The sequence below is a fragment of the Crassostrea angulata genome, chromosome 1, assembly GCF_025612915.1.
Source record: "Crassostrea angulata isolate pt1a10 chromosome 1, ASM2561291v2, whole genome shotgun sequence".
NCBI classification, from domain to species: domain Eukaryota; kingdom Metazoa; phylum Mollusca; class Bivalvia; order Ostreida; family Ostreidae; genus Magallana; species Magallana angulata.
Window position 1 is genome coordinate 54179114 of NC_069111.1, and position 17228 is coordinate 54196341.

Here is a 17228-nt window from a genome sequence, read left to right on the forward strand (position 1 = left end):
TCCAAATCCAGCTTTGGGCCTGATAAATCGGATTCGACAATGTTAAATACAAGCAGCACTCTTTCGATAGCTCCTGTTCAGAGAAAATTCGCATTCATCAATTCGAGCGTCTTTTCCCATAGCTTTACTTCAGTAGTTCCAAAAATAGTTAAGTGCAAATATTGTGAACTTTTTAGTTCTAGAAATGGTTAACGGAAAGACTTGAAATTTATTACACAAGGCGTTACACTTGGAACACATCCCTCTAGGAAACTAAGTAAGCACGATGAATTTGAGCGTCATAAGATAGCAGAAGAGAAGTATGATAAAGTAAACGAACTGACTTCCAGAAAACAAACAGGTCAGTTTCAATTTGATAAAATGTTAAGATGTCATTATTCAAACACTGAAATGTATTCAAAAACTGTAGAGTGAACAGAGTTGTCTTGAAGAAACTGTATAAAATATGTCATTTCATTTTTAGAAAAAACGGGAACCAGCCAGTTTTGAAGAGATTTTCAGATTTGTGGCAAGTTTTGGATGGAAGATTTACAAGGGTCCATCGCTTGCTATATGCGTCTCTTCTACAACTGCATCTGAGTTGATAAATATTCTATGGGAATATATTGAAAGAAAAGTGATAAAGTTATGCCTGCTGCAATTTGTGTCAATTTTAAATGACATGGAAAATGCACGTGTTTGATTTCTTTTATGTTGTTTATTATTTAGACTTTATTATGTGATCGAATTGGGCATTATAATTAACAGTCAGCATAAAGATACCTTTTTTAAGTAAACAAACACGTGCATTTTCCCCGTCATTTAACACTGACGCAAATCATAGCGTGTATAGCTTTAACTAGTATCCTATGCAAAAACAAGATTTTAAAAAAATGATATCTCTACTGTACTTTGAGGACAGCTATGTCCTCGATGTTGTTGCCAAAACCGCAATAATTAGTTCATACTATCATGCATATTTTGAAATGAGATACAAGCTGGGTTGAGTCAAAAAATGATTGTGCCAGTGTTCACTAAAGTGCAAATTCAAGAATTTTATTCGATATGCTTCAGGTCATAGAATTCTTTAACATGCAAATCTAAGAATAGGATACGAGGTGGATTGAGTCAATGAATAATTATTCCAGCTGGTTCGAGTCGTCCACTTACTTTAACAAATAGACACAAATAAATAATTATGAATATTAATCATTTTTTATTTTTTCACCAGTCTCTTTTAAAAAATATTGTAACGAACCGAGGGTACGGGTAAACGCTTAAACTTAATTATGGGTCGCTGTTTAATTATTATCTTGCGTCAAGGTTAAAAAAGAATTAACTTTTGGTCACAGTTCATAGAAGTCGTTGATTCACTTATTATATTCAATTTGCCGAAACTAATATAAATACTCCGTATAAAGTTTTTACCATTTATTGCAACGAACGAATGGTTCCATATAAAAACACGTATAATTATTACTATTATACAGTACGGTTGGTACAACGTTATTAATTCCTATAAGTATAGCGACGAACCAATCTAGGACGCCCTAATACAAAAGTTATATTACTTTACCGTAATAGCAAGAAGACTTGGTAATGTCAATACATACCACTGTCAAGCGAGTTGCTCTTCACCGTCAACTGAACTTTGCTTTCAAAACACCGTCTTTTTATGCCCTAACTTGTTATGTTGATGCTGAGACGTTGACAACGTCAACGTCTTAAGCATCAACTAACTTGGCGCATTTTATCTCATAATAATTATATATGATAACGTTGTACCGACATAAAATACATGACATTTAACATTTTTACATTATGATACAAAATTACAATTAATAAAGTTAAATTACATCAATTATTATCGTTCATTTCGATTGTCATTATTTTGTTATAAAAAGTTTAAATAGTTTTAAACATCGGGCTCAAAGTCCGTAATATACCGCAAGCATGGCGGTTAGTCCGAACGAAAGTAAATAAGTCTGTATTCCAATGGAATAAAAGGATTTATATAACCATGTAAATAAAACAAGTAAGTCACAACAACACACAAATAATTAACACAAATGATGATATAGTCTCAACCCAGGAATCGTAACATTACCCCCCTCTTAATTGAAACGTCCTCGTTTCCACTTGGTTCACTCAATCAGCAAGTTGCAAATGGACAGAACACTGAGTTTGCGCATCACGTTTCACAGATGAAGATGAGTTGATGGTCTCCTCCGTCTGGGTTGCTGTACATTTAGTTGTCGTCGATGTACGATACCAGAAGGAACGCAATTGGTAGGTGGTCCCATCAGGTAGGATGGCTGTTTCCTCCTTCCTGATGTGATTTAGGGTTGGGGGGAAAATGATACTGCTCTGGTCCCCGTACGAATGGATCTCTCCCTAACCTTGATAAGTTCTTCAGCACAATGTTCTTTTCTGTAACTGGATGGAGCACCCAAGAAAAAAAAATCTTGGGTCCAGATGGAGGTGGTCATAGACATTTGTTCCTACCTGTTCCTTATCCATAGGTTGCAGATCTCTCCATTCTTCATTTGTCTCGTTCATCTGATCCATGGAGCTGATGATAGTTGCTGGTGCGTCAATCTCCCGCATTTCTTGATCCTGTATATGGTTTGGCTGTGGCGATTGAGCTAGGGGAGAAAGCAGAGGTGAGGTGGTCTTGAATAACGCTATGCAGGACCTCTGTGACGGGGTGGTAGGTAGCTCAACCAGTTGGATTGCAGGCCGCTCATCCTGAACTGGTGTCCCTGGCATATCTCTCTCAACTTGTGGATGAATTCTATGGTTTATAGTTTGTCCACCATTGACTGGGTGATACTTGCACTTTGCTTCATGAGCCAGTAGTTGGCTCTTTCTTGATCTTGACAAGGCCAAAACACATCCATACTGGGAGTATTGCACATACTGGTTGGCTGTCATGCTTATTTCTGATGTGTCTGCTAAGTTGGCGCCATGTAGGGTATATCCTGAAGCAGGTTTTACAAGACAACATCATTGGTACTGAAATCAAATAAAGTTATTGGTACTGCACAATCATCACTATTTTTCTTCATTGGTCATATTATGAAAAGTTATCAGAAACAAAGGTCACTGGATTGGTTCACGCACAATTTTTAACAAAAATAAATTATAACTGTTTTTATCGAACGCGCTTTATTGGGATTTATTTTCATTTATTTCACTTCGGAATAATTTCATCTGATCATGGTGAATATATTTTGGTTTTTCTGTTTTTGACCTTTTGACTTTATACACGAGGTCGGATACAGCGCCTAGTACTATGTAGGGTCCTGTCCAATGGTTTTGAAGTTTCGGACTTCTCCCTTTGGTTCTGGCTTTAGACGCGATCCATACATGTTGTCCAGGAGTATACTGCTTTTGATTTGTATTGATGTCATATTTTCTTTTCTGATTTTCATTTACTTCAATCAATTTTTGCCTGGCCTTTTCGTGGATGACTCCTATATTGGTTTTCATTTTCTCGACAAAGTCGTGGTACACGTAATTTTCATATAACTGGTCTTCCCCTTGGTGAGGGCCATACACAAGATCAACTGGCAGTTTCAACTCTCTTCCCAGATTTAATTTGGCTGGACTGTTTCCTGTGGTCTGGTGCACAGAGGATCTGTGCACCGAGCATCACCAAAGGTAAAACTTCATCCCAATTCTTTTGGTTTGGTTGAACGTACTTGCTAATCATGTCTTCCAGGGTACGATTAAATCGCTCGACCGAACCATCGCTCTTAGGGTTGTATGGTGTAGTTCTTGTTTTCTCAATTCGCAACATCTTGCACAAATCTTGAAATAATGTTGACTCCAATTGCCAGGCCTGATCAGTGTGGACCTGAAGTGGAACTCCATACCTCGAGATAAATTCTTCTGTAAAAACCTTTGCAATGGTTATTGCCTCCTGTTTTTTTTTTTACCGGATATGCCTCTATCCATCTTGTGAAGTAGTCAGATATGATAACAATGTACTTGTTACCCTTCTCAGTCCGTGGTAAAGGACCAAGGATGTTTATGGCTACCCTCTCCAGAGGTTCACCAACTAGATACTGATCAAGTTTTCCTCTTGCTGCTCTTAACGGATTCTTCCGTGCCTCAAATATAGTACAGCATCTAAAATACTTCAACACATCCTCTTTATAGGATGCCCAGTAGAGTCTCTCTCGGATTTTCTCGGTGGTTTTGGCTACTCCCAAGTGTCCACCTGTGGGGTTGTCATGCACTACCTTCGTTACTTCAGTGACGCAGGCCCTTGGTGCCACTATCTGGTGATAGGTTTGCTCGTTTTCTTCCCATGTCCTGTAAAGAACGCCGTTTCTTATAATTAGGCGTTTCCATTGCGACCAGTATGTTTTAACTTCTGTCGACTCTTTTGCAACAATCTGCCAGGTTGGTCTTCTATCTTCCAACTTCCGCTTGATGATTTTGGCTAATGATTGGTCTGTGTTCTGCTTTTTTGTAGATCTTCTGGTGATTTCGTCATGTACCAATTTTGAGTGCTCGTTTGATCTTTTCTTAACTTCAGTATTGTATTACTTTCAGGTTCTTTGCTCTGGTAATTGATTTCTTTCTTATCACAGTGATTACACGGTGAACATGGACGACGACTTAGTCCATCACTATTACCATGCTGTTTTCCTGGTCGATGTTCACAGTGATTACAAGGTGAACATGGACGACGACTTAGTCCATCACTATTACCATGCTGTTCTCCTGGTCGATGTTCAATCTTGAAGTTGTATGTTTGTAGTACCTCTAGCCAGCGGGCTACTTGTCCTTCTGGATTTTTGAAGTTAAGGAGCCAGGTTAGTGTTCCATGATCGGTTCTGACCAGAAAGTCTTTTCCATATAAGTAATGATGGAAATGTTTTATTGAACTCACTACTGCCAGAAGTTCTCGTCTATTAACACAGTAGTTTCTTTCTGGTTTGTTAAATGACTTGCTATAGTATGCGATAGGCCTCTCTATTCCATTCTCTATCTGAGATAGAACTCCACCCATAGCAAATGCACTAGAATCTGTGTCTAACACAAAGGGTAAGTTCAGGTTCGGGTACCTTAAGATAGGTGCTGAAGTGAGGGCTATCTTTAGGTTTTTAAATGCTTCGTCACACTGAGGGGTCCAACTGAACTTTTCTGTTTTCTCTGTCAGTTTGTGTAGAGGTCGGGCTATATCTGTAAACTGCTTTATGAATCTTCGATAGTATGAGCATGTACCCAAGAAACTTCGCACATTTGTGACTGATTTGGTACAGGCCATTCCTTAATTGCGCTCACTTTATCTGGAGAGGTTGATATCCCTTCTTGACTAACTATGTGACCAAGGAAAGCTACCTGGTCTTTGAAGAAATCACACTTCTTGGGAGAAACCTTTAATCCAGCTTCTTGTAATCGTTGCAGTACTGCATCTAGATGATTTACATGGCTGTTGAAATCTTTGGAATAAACAATTATGTCGTCGATATATAAGAGACAAATTTCGAAGTTCAGACCCGCTCATACATTTTCCATTAGTCTCTCAAATGTGGCTGCCGCATTACATAAGCCGAATGGCATGCCCTTGAATTGGTAAAAACCATGTGTGGTAACAAATGCTGTCTTTTCTTTATCTTAAGAGTCCATCGTTACCTGCCAGTAACCGCTTGCTAGGTCTAAACAACAAAACCATTGTGATCCTCTTAATGCATCAAGTGAGTCATCTATATGTGGGAGAGGGCATGAATCTTTTTGCGTTACTTCGTTGAGTTTTCGGTAGTCGATACAATATCGAATGCTACCATCCTTTTTGGTTACTAATCCGATTGGTGCACTCCAAGCGCTAGATGATGGTTCTAATTTCCTTCTTTAAGCATTCTCTGCAGTTCCTCTTTTGCTGCTTCTTTCTTATGAAGAGGTATCCGTCTAGGCTGTTGCTTGATTGGTTTTGCGTCTCCTGTGTTAATTTTGTGGGACACAATATTTGTCTTCCCTAGGTCTGTCTTTGATTTTGCGAATACTTTAATGTGCTTCTGCAAAAGATCCCTTACCAGTTCTTCTTGTTCCTTAGAAAGGTTCTTGGTACAAGAGTCCCATAATGGTTTCATATAATTTGTAAAGCTTGCGTCTACATCTGGCTCCATGTTGGTGTCATTCTTGGTTTGTACTTCACTCACATTTGGTTCTATTTCAGCTATACATGTAGCTGCAGAAGTATCTTTGTAAATTTTCAGCTCATGGTCACTAACATTTATTACACGAATGGGTACCTTACATTCTTTTGGTTTTACTAGACATCTTGCAACTAACAATCCGGACTGTTGAAGGTCACGTTTCGTTCCATCTATGAGGAGTTTTTTATAATTTAGATTTTGGTGAACTTTTCCTTCAATTATCATCTCACTTCTTGGGGGAATAGATAAAGTCTCTTGAACAGAAATTTTGAACACACTACTTTGATCACTGACAGTGTCGCATACTAGCCTCTGGTCACCAAGTGTTAGAGTTCCTTCCCCTAGGTGTAACTGACAATTATGTTCACTGAGGAAATCAAAGCCTAGTATCATTTGTGCATCAATGTCAGCAACTATTGCTCTGTGTTCGATTATTTCCCCTTTGATTTTGAATTGTAGTACAGTCTGACCTTCTGGGACAACAAGGTCACCATTTGCCTTTCCTAAATTACTATAATTTGGTTCTAACTTTGGTCTCATACATCTGTCTATTTCATAATATTTCTTTGGATGAATGACTGTGATAGACGAACCAGTGTCAATGATAGAGTTTATTTTCAAATTGTAAACAAAGACATCAAGTGTTAATGAGTTATGACTTGATCCCTTTATTTCTAAAACTTGTGGCCTTTTTTGTTGTGTAGTTGACGTTCGGCCGCTGGCGTCAACTACTGCACGTTTTCCTGGTTCTCTGGTACTTTGGTCATTACGCTGTTGGTGTGACCCGATTTTCTTTGATTCTTGTTTTTCTCTGCTTCCAGATGTCGTTGTAGTAACCTGCATTCACTCTTGATGTGACCATCTTTCTTGCAGTAGAAACATGGACCTATTTTGTTGAACTTCTTTTCTGTGTTCTGGCTGATGAGAGCTATTTGGTGTGCATCATTTCTGATATTTGCATCCATCGGTTCTTCTCTCTGCGTCCGTACCGTGACTCTGTTTCGTCTTCCACGTGCTTGTTGAAATGCCTCATATTCTAATGCTAGTCGTACTGCATCTTCTAAATTTCTAGGTCTTCCTTGGAATACTGACCATTCCATCTCTTGCTCATTTAAACTTTCAATGAACGAATCCTTGGTAATCTGATCGCGGAAATCTAGGGGTGCGTTTGGGTAAGCCATCCTTACAAGTCGCTTGATATCTTGCATCAATTCTGTGATAGATTCGTTTTTCCTCCGTACTCGGCTCTTTAACTGTGTCTTGTAAATTTCTTTCTGATATTCTGGTTCAAATCTTGCCGATAGTGCAGATATGAGGTGACAAAAACTATATCGATACTCTGGTCGTAGATCACTCAGAACGCTTAATGCCGGTCCCCGTAAACTCGTAGCTAACTATAGTGCTTCAGTTTCGTCGTTCCAGTAGTTGAGTTCAGCGATCATGTCAAAATGCACTAAGTAATCGTTCCAATTCATAGTACCATCAAATGTTGCCGGTTTTCTTCCTCTCGGTTCCTGTGTTCGTCTGAATTCGGGTTCCGGTGCTCGTCTTGAATAGCCATCGTAAGGTACGTCGTGTTCATAACGATCGTGCGTTCTCTCTTGGATAGTTTCAAATGGACGCTTGATTGGGCGAAATTCGTCGTTCCCGTGATTAATAGAACTTGTTGATGTTATTTGATATGACGAAATTGTTCTGGAATAATCATAGTTACGAGGTTCATCGTACGAATTCGGCATAGATGTGGTTCTGTACGGCTGGTATACGTTGTGCGTATGTTCGTCCTCGTACCTGGTATTGATGCCAAAATGCACATTATTTTGGTCAGTCGATCGCTTGTCTTCACTTGTTGGTTTTACTTGATTTTGTAACATGTTCATTTGTGATTTCAAAGTTTTTATTTCGTCGAGAATCATGCGTAAACTATTTTGCGCACATAGGTTTACACTGGTACTATCGCCAATTATGCTGTGGTCGTTGTTGTTATTGACCCGTAAAAGAACTTCTCTACTTGGGGTACCATCAATAAATTATCCTTGATGAGGTTCTTCAATATGATCGTTTTCCTCCATAACGTCTTCTTCGTTCCTTGACATCGTCGTAATTGTAAAAGTGTTGCAGTTTTTAAACAGCTGATCCCACCGCTGCCACCAATGTAACGAACCGAGGGTACGGTTAAAAGCTTAAACTTAACTATGGGTCGCTGTTTAATTATTATCTTGCGTCAAGGTTCAAAAAGAATTAACTTTTGGTCACAGTTCATAGAAATCGTTGATTCACTTATTATATTCAATTTGCCGAAACTAATATAAATACTCCGTATAAAGTTTTTACCATTTATTGCAACGAACGAATGGTTCCATATGAAAACACGTATAATTATTACTATTATACAGTACGGTTGGTACAACGTTATTAATTCCTATAAGTATAGCGACGAACCAATCCAGGACGCCCTAATACAAAAGTTATATTACTTTACCGTAATAGCAAAAAGACTTGATAATGTCAATACATACCACTGTCAAGCGAGTTGCTCTTCACCGTCAACTGAACTTTGCTTTCAAAACACCGTCTTTTTATGCCCTAACTTGTTATGTTGATGCTGAGGCGTTGACAACCTCAACGTCATAAGCGTCAACTAACTTGGCGCATTTTATCTCATAATAATTATATGATAACGTTGTACCGACATAAAATACATGATATTTAACATTTTTACATTATGATACAAAATTACAATTATTAAAGTTAAATTACATCAATTATTATCGTTCATTTCGATTGTCATTTTTTTTTGTTATAAAGAGTTTAAATAGTTTTAAACATCGGGCCCAAAGTCCGTAATATACCGCAAGCATGGCGGTTAGTCCGAACGAAAGTAAACAAGTCAGTATTCCAATGGAATAAAAGGATTTATATAGCCATGTAAAAAAAACAAGTAAGTCACAACAACACACAAATAATTAACACAAATGATGATATAGTCTCAACCCAGGAATCGTAACAATATCTTCTTAACGCGCTAATAACACTGTGCCGGATAATTATGCCAGTGCCAAGGTGGCATTTTTTGCACCCGCTTAAGATGCAGTTTCGGAAAAATCCATGTTTACCAAATGATAGACCATTGTCTAGAGAGTATATAACCACTTTTGTTTTTAGTGTTTTTCACCTGACAGGTGATATATTTACCTTTAAAAATTAATATCCCATCGGAAAATGATAATTCCCGTAGGAGAATTAACTCTCCTACAGGAAATATTGACAATCCTATAGGATTTTTTAAAAGTTCTGTAGGAATTATATTTCCTATAGGAGAATGGTAATTCCTGTAGGAATTTGGTTCAGACATGTAGTTTTCCTAGAGGATATTAAGTTTTCCTATCGGATTTTATCAAATCCTATCGGGAATTCAAATTCCTATGGGAAGTTCTTGTATTCCGATAGGAAATTTCAAATTACCTATAGGAATATTGATTTTCCTATGGGAAAAATTATTTTCCTATAGGAATTTATTTTTGAAAGGTTAATATCTTACCTGACAGGTGAGGTACACTGATAACAAAGGTGGTTGTTAACTCTTTAAGCAATGCTCTATCATATGACATATTTGAATTTTTCGATATATGCAGCTTAAGCGGGTGCAAAAATGCCACCTTGGCACTGGCATAATTATCCGGCACAGTGTTTAATTTTCATTCCTGGAGAACATTTCCAATAAACATCTGCTGTATATAAGCTCCCCAAACAAACCGCAACATCAGATTGATAAGTAACAATTACTTTTACCGTTTCCGATCTATTATCCAAAACCAAAACCCATATTTCATCTGGTCCATTCCTTCTAACTCATATGAAATCTCTCTTTGAAAATTTATGTGCAAGCTTATAGCTTGTCCTCCGAAACATATTCCCTTTACCAGCAAACAATGCGACACCGTGTTCCTAGACGGTTTTCAACATATCACTTGTTCTTCGACAGGTGACTTACATACATACAAGTGACTTAAGTACATACAGGTGACTTACGTATATACAGGTGACTTACGTATATACAGGTGACTCACGTACATACAAGTGACTCACGTACATACAGGTGGAATCAGATTACCAGCTCTTTGATGCAGACCTACACCTCTCTGTAGACTTGTGTATGCATAGTATTGTTATCCCTAACTATACATGATTGTTAGGAAAAGATCTACTTGCACTTCAATATTTTATTTAGATACATGTTATAATCGGACCCTTAAAAGCTCAGCCTGGCCCCAACGTTACCAACATTTTCAAAATCACTCAACCCAGTCCTCATCTCAAATCCATCGAAGAAAGTGCATACATTTGAGAGGTAAAAACTCAAACTTGAGGCTGAGTATTGAATTGAGGAAAGCTGGTGACGGCGGGGCCGGACCAAAAATGTTTGCGTCATTATAACATGTATTTGTTCGAGCCGATGGCGCCCCTTTTTTGTAAGTATATGTTAAGTATTATGCTTTGACAGAATAAGATACATGTTATAATCGGACCCTTAAAAGCTCAGCCTGGCCCCAACGTTACCAACATTTTCAAAATCACTCAACCCAGTCCTCATCTCAAATCCATCGAAGAAAGTGCATACATTTGAGAGGTAAAAACTCAAACTTGAGGCTGAGTATTGAATTGAGGAAAGCTGGTGACGGCGGGGCCGGACCAAAAATGTTTGCGTCATTATAACATGTATTTGTTCGAGCCGATGGCGCCCCTTTTTTGTAAGTATATGTTAAGTATTATGCTTTGACAGAATAAGACACGAATAATATTAAGGAGAAACTCAGTAGATATTGTTAAGGAAATTTATTCACCAACCTTTCTGATGTTTAATCAATCAAAGACTAAAAATGCAGTATAAACAACGCCAAAACAAACAAAAGCAATACCTAACTGTTTTGTTAAATGGGACACGCTCATGGCATATAAGATTTGTTGGGTTTTTTTATTACCATTGAAGGATCATTCTGCTAATGTAAATAGGTTAGTCTTTTTGGCTTTCATAAATAAGATTTGTTGGTTTTTTTTTTATTACCATTGAAGGATCATTCTGCTAATGTAAATAGGTTAGTCTTTTTGGCTTTCATAAATAATTGGGTTTTTTTGTATTGATAAGTTAATAATAATAGTATCACCTAAAAGAAATCGAACGAAGCAGCTTTAATGTATATTACATGTACTTTCGAATCACCAGGCTGAAGATAGCAGCCACTAACAGCAGCCACTAAGCCCGTAGAAGCTACAATGTAGCAGCCAATAAGGAAATTCATCAAAGTACTGAGAGTACTCGAACAGAAAATTATATTTTACTTAATTATCGACATATTTTAATTAATATCAAAATGATTTATGCTCAATAATTTGTACGAGCATTGACGACTTCCGAAGCAGTAAAGCTCGCCTGGATAAGAGTTATAAATGCGTCTTTGTTGGATAGAAATGAAATACGTCTATACGGGTCATAAGTTATGAAAATAATGTTATCCTAAGTGAAGTCTTATTGATACAAATAAAAAAAACAACTATATGCATCGTATAAAGTGATATGTAAACGTATTATGATATAAAAGACATGATAAATTAAAGTAAATTAAAAGGCATGAAACGATACAAATACAATAAAATCCCCAAGCCAATCCAGTGTGGCAAGATAATTTGTTTACATCGAAGCTAAACATGTGCGTGTTTAAAAGTTTATGCTCTGTCCTTTTCACTCCCCCAGAAACAACATCAATCGAAATTAAAAAGACATCGTATTATTACGAATATGAAACAATAGGACACCCAGCATTGTGATTTCATTCTAAAAAAAAATTATCATATGTCGCAGTCAAAAACAGCGAAAATCATCAGGTGAAATTGGGATTATTTTGTCTCAGCCATGTTTTGACGTGAACCTTCGAAGAATACAACAATGACAATTAAAAGGGTCAGTTTAGCTCACCCGAACTTTGTCATATTTTCGCATTTCACAATGATATAGGGGTGAAAGGCGGGGCATTATCTCTTTTATCTTTGAAGTGTGCATCAAACGGATACCAGGGCAATGTAGGGGACCTATCGGCTATTATTTCGCGGTCTCAAATTTGGGCTGTAGGGGTACCACCAAGTGGCTCCCAGGGGTTCTGGCTCATTTCATGGGTTTATATCTCACTTGAGATTGACCACAAGAACTTGGAAACACTAGGATTAAGAAGAGGACCTCAAAAGGTGTTCATAATAAGCGTTAAAGGGCACCTATGACCTATCACCTATGAGATATAAACCCTTGAAATGAGCCAGAACCCCTGGGATCCACTTGCTGGGTGTTCTATTGTCTCATATTCGTAATAATACGATGTCTTTTTAATTTTCGATTGATATTGTTTCCGGGGGAGTGAAAAGGCCCGAGGATAAATTTTTAAACACGCACATGTTCAACTTCGATGTAAACAAATTATCTGAACACTGGATTGGCTTGGGGTTTTATTGTATTTGTATCGTTTTATGCGGCCTTTTAATTTACTTTAATTTATAATAGCTTTTATATCATAATACGTTTGCATATCACTTTATACGATGCATATAGTTTTTTTCTATTTGTATCAATAAGACTACACGAAGGATAACATTACTTTCATAACTAAAATCCCATAGACATATTTCATTTCTATCCAACAAAGACGCATTTATAACTCTTATCCAGGCGAGCTTTACTGCTTCGGAAGTCGTCAATGCTCGTACAAGTTATTGAGCATTATTCAGTTTGAATATAATTAAAATATGTCGATAATTAAGTAAAATATGATTTTCTGTTCGAGTACTCTCAGTACTTTGATGAATTTCCTTATTGGCTGCTAGCTTCTACGGACTTAGTGGCTGCTGTTACATATGTAGTGGCTTCTAGCGTCAGCCTGGTTTTCGAATCCGGCAATCTAGATGTCTTGATCCGAAAGCAACCAATCGTTAATTTCTCGACATTGTTATATACCTATGAAGCAGGTGATTAAGAGATCATTAGAACAATTTATGATAACGAAGAACAATCGAAATTACATGCGAAAATATATCCTAAAGTGAAGTATTTGACGATAAAGCTATCGGTTAAAACTTTTATTTTCAAAATGGTGTATAAAGTTACCATTAAGATATATGTGTTACATTTGAAGTCATTGTTTGCTGCATGCATTATTGCACATTTCCATACATTGAAGCATTTATTTTTATCTTTCAGTAAAGCCAACTGATAATAACAAATCCAGATATGATAAGATGATATAGTTGGGTTCAGTATGCTGATCTCTGTCGAGCCATCAGCCTGATCCACCCACCCATCAGGTGGCGCGCACAGTCGTACTCAGCCAGCTCGGCACAAAGGTAATAACCTCGCTTACTAGGCGATTGCTCTACTTCCGAGTTCAGACCTACAAAGAAATAATATCTCTACGATTGACGCATTTTTGAACTGACTATCAGAAATGTTTTAATCAAGCATTATAAACATTACACAGAATTTCAAGAAAACCATGGGTCACACCAATCACCCAAACAACAGCCCTTGACTCATTTTATTTGAAAACTTCTAAATTTGAAATTCTATAAATATATTTTAATTTATAAACATGCTAAATTTAAGTACCATACCCTGCAACTAAGTACCATACCCTTTTAAACTTGTTAAGTTACAAAAAGTGTTCATTTGAAGTTTAACAACAATAAATTACTTTAAATATCCATTCTTGTACTTAATTATTTGTCCATTCCACTCAATGTTCTCTCCTTTGTCATTGGTTCACACATAGTATAATAGTTTTGAAACTTATTTTGGGGGATTGAAAGAGTTGCCATCCTCTGATTTGCTACATGTACCCTTCAATAAGATATTTCAAATTGTCGATAACTTTGTCTAAAGTAAACTGTTGTCTCTTTTCACTGAATTTTGTGAAACTTTTAAGAGTTTTATCAAGTGCAAACACATTCTTGTATAATGTAATTTGTTTCTAAATTTCACTCATTCTTTCTGCGTTTTCCCCACTTCCAAGTCTACTCTCTCCGTTGTTGTCCACATGCCATCATTGTGTAAAATATCAACAGCATCATTGATCTTTTTCTGTCGTTTTTCCTAGGTTTTTCAAAATCTTTTTGTCTTTTATACTCTTTAAATGCCATTGCAACAATTCTGTTTTCCTAGTCTTGTTCACGGAAATAATTTCTTGTGTTTTTTTTCTAGCATTTTGATTATACAATATATTAAAAAAGTACATAGAATAGTCTACTTTTTGGACATCATATCCTAAGAACTAAAAACAGTTCTCTTCTTTTGATCTTGGTATTGATCCAGGGGACACGGTTTGAACAATTTAAAATCTACAATATTCAAGGATATCTCAAATTGTAGCACTGTAATACTTCTGAAGAAGATTTTTAAACATTTTCCAAATATGTTTCTCGGTAATACTTTGAACACCTCTCGGGCCCCAGCTTTGGTCGAAGGAGGAGGGGGTCACGGTTTGAACAACGGTTTTTTTTTTTTGTTTTTTTTTTTTATCAAATTCGCTCCAATACATCCAATTTAATCACACTTTTTATTATAAGCATTGTCACACTGTCAGGGGAATAAAGATCACAAGGAAAGGTTTTAAGAATGCTTTAATCTACTAGACGTTTATTCTAAGGAGGCGTTTTCATTATGTCTAAAGAACCTTTCCATTGCTGGTCATGATTAAAGTAATTCAAATACGTAGCAATTCTTCAATGATCAACAAAAGTTCGGAAACTTACGTAGGTAACCGGTTCCGGTTCATGCTTTTTTGTTTTGGGCTTTTATTATTATTATTTTTTTTATTTTTTTTTTCGCTTTGTTTGTTTTTTGGTTTTTTTTTGGGAGGGGGGTATGAATTCACATTGTATCTTTTTCATTATTGTCAATTATACGTATAACATTTTTTGTTATTTTTTTTAAAAATTATTTCTGTACCTTCCATTGGTAGCCTGAAGGCCGAAGACAATGCCACCAGTAAAAACAGCACAAAAATTGTGTTACACATGGCCCACGTTAATTCTGCAAACAAAATTGTAATATAAATTCTTACACAAAAAAATATTATCAAATATGTTTGTGTATATGGTATTCTATTCTTTGCTGGCCAAAAGTACAAATATAATCCGTTTACTGGTACCTACATGGTAAAATCAGGATGAGAAATGTAGCACAAAACACTCGTGAAAAATATTTTAGCAATATCATATATTTCTTGATCAACAATAGCTTTATTGTTGCTCATAAAGGAAATATTTTTAATGCATGTATTTTGATATCAATGTTTAAACGGAAATTCTCTCTGTATTCGCAGATATACATGTAAGTCCATGTCGACTGCAATTACGATTCATTTAAAATGAGCATAACTAAATTTCCCTACAACGTCATTTAACGATTCTCTCAAATTAGTATTTCAAATTGCAATTCAGAATTGCCCCGACAAAACATCTCATAACATTTGGATAATGTGTCTTCGGCAGATTACAACTGTGTCCGTATATATCCGATCTGATAGATATCCGGCAAAACTTACAATTTAATTTGCGCACGCATTGTGCCTAGCACTACTTTCTTGACTTTGCACTAACAGCTTTGTGTGAATTTTTATATTTGTAAATTCCTTATGAACATAATATAAATGATTCAGGTAACGTTTTATACATGCATAAAAATATTACTCGTAATCGTAGTAAAAAAGATGCACAGAGCGAAAATAATCTGAATAAATAAAGCCGAGTTTACTACGTGCTATTAGTGGTAAACTGGGAAATAATTTTAATATAAACACACACAGTCAAAAAGTCGACCATACGGCTCTGAAATTTATTTTATGAAAATAACTTTAAACAAATTACTTATTACAAAAGTTAAAAATAGAGACAAACCTACTGTGTATATATATAATATAAAAATATGACAAATGAAAAATACGGTAGAATTTAAAAGATTAAATACTCACATGAAGAATATATCGTCAAACTGTTACAAAATATTCAGTCTGCGCTTGTCAGTTTCATTTCTTTATATATACAATATCATCAACCCACATTTTAAAAAGGAAATTTTACAATTGCCCATCATTAGATCAATGATTTCCCCAGAGAGGTTGTTCCGTTCTAAAAGAAATCTCTGATCGCCTTTCAAATTACGCGTGACACACCTGACCATTCTACTGCACGGCAACTACAACCTCATTTAGGAGAAACAGCATTCTCTAGAGAGAATTGCAACAACCCAAAATAATCATTTTGTCTTAAAATTTTAATAATCCTTAATGAACGAAATTCATCTTGTGTTTTCCTCAAATCTTCATAATAAACAAAACCGTATACGGTTAAGTGTTGAAACGTTGGTCTAAATCTTCTCGTTTTTTGTTAATTCATGTTGTTTATTGTTCAACAGAATTTTTTAGCTATGAAACCATCTTTCCCGAAGAATATGAATTCAAACCTCGGTTAAAAAAACCAAAAAACTCAACATAACCTAAACTGTAATTATTAAGAATTGATTCTCATCTTAGAATGTGAAGATAAAAAATGATTATAACAATAATTGGGCGAGTGAGTGATAGGGCATTTTTAGAGAATGTTCACTACACAGGTCCATAGAGGCAAAGTTCCTTAGAGTTCCTAGTCCAAAATCTTTTCCAGGGAGATTTACGAGGGTGCATATCGTCGCCATAGAGGCGAAAGGCCGTAAGTATAGGCGTCCATTCACAGGGCGAAAAACAATCTTTAAGCAAGTCCTTAAAGGTGGCTTAAAGGATATACAATCTTTAAGCTGAGCTTATAGGTCCTTAATGTCCAAACTTCTTTAAGTCACCTTTTAGCCATCTTTAAGCCACCTTTAAGCATCTTTAAGTGGCATTTACGCTCCCTTTAAAGGGACATGATCACGATTTTGGTCATATTTTTTTTTCTTTTTTCATTATTTACAATGCTGTATGAATGCATTTCTAAGATCAAATGAAATTTGGGTGCCCGTCGATGAGTTTTAAGCAAGATACAGTGCTCACAATTCTTCGTCAT

The 17228-nt window shown here is 36.2% G+C and overlaps 1 protein-coding gene and 1 long non-coding RNA gene across 2 annotated transcripts; both read right to left on the reverse strand.

Moving 5' to 3' along the window:
- Window positions 1–5831: 5831 nt before the first annotated feature.
- Window positions 5832–6689, reverse strand: LOC128193025 (uncharacterized). Its single transcript, XM_052866198.1, has one exon. It carries the CDS (start codon window positions 6687–6689, stop codon window positions 5832–5834), a length of 858 nt encoding a protein of 285 aa, XP_052722158.1.
- Window positions 6690–13266: 6577 nt separating this feature from the next.
- On the reverse strand, window positions 13267–16221 carry LOC128165012 (uncharacterized). The gene is made up of 3 exons (XR_008241013.1): window positions 16160–16221; window positions 15136–15219; window positions 13267–13582 (listed from the first exon to the last, which is right to left on the reverse strand). It is a non-coding gene; the product is annotated as an uncharacterized LOC128165012 (long non-coding RNA).
- Between the last annotated feature and the right edge of the window lie 1007 nt (window positions 16222–17228).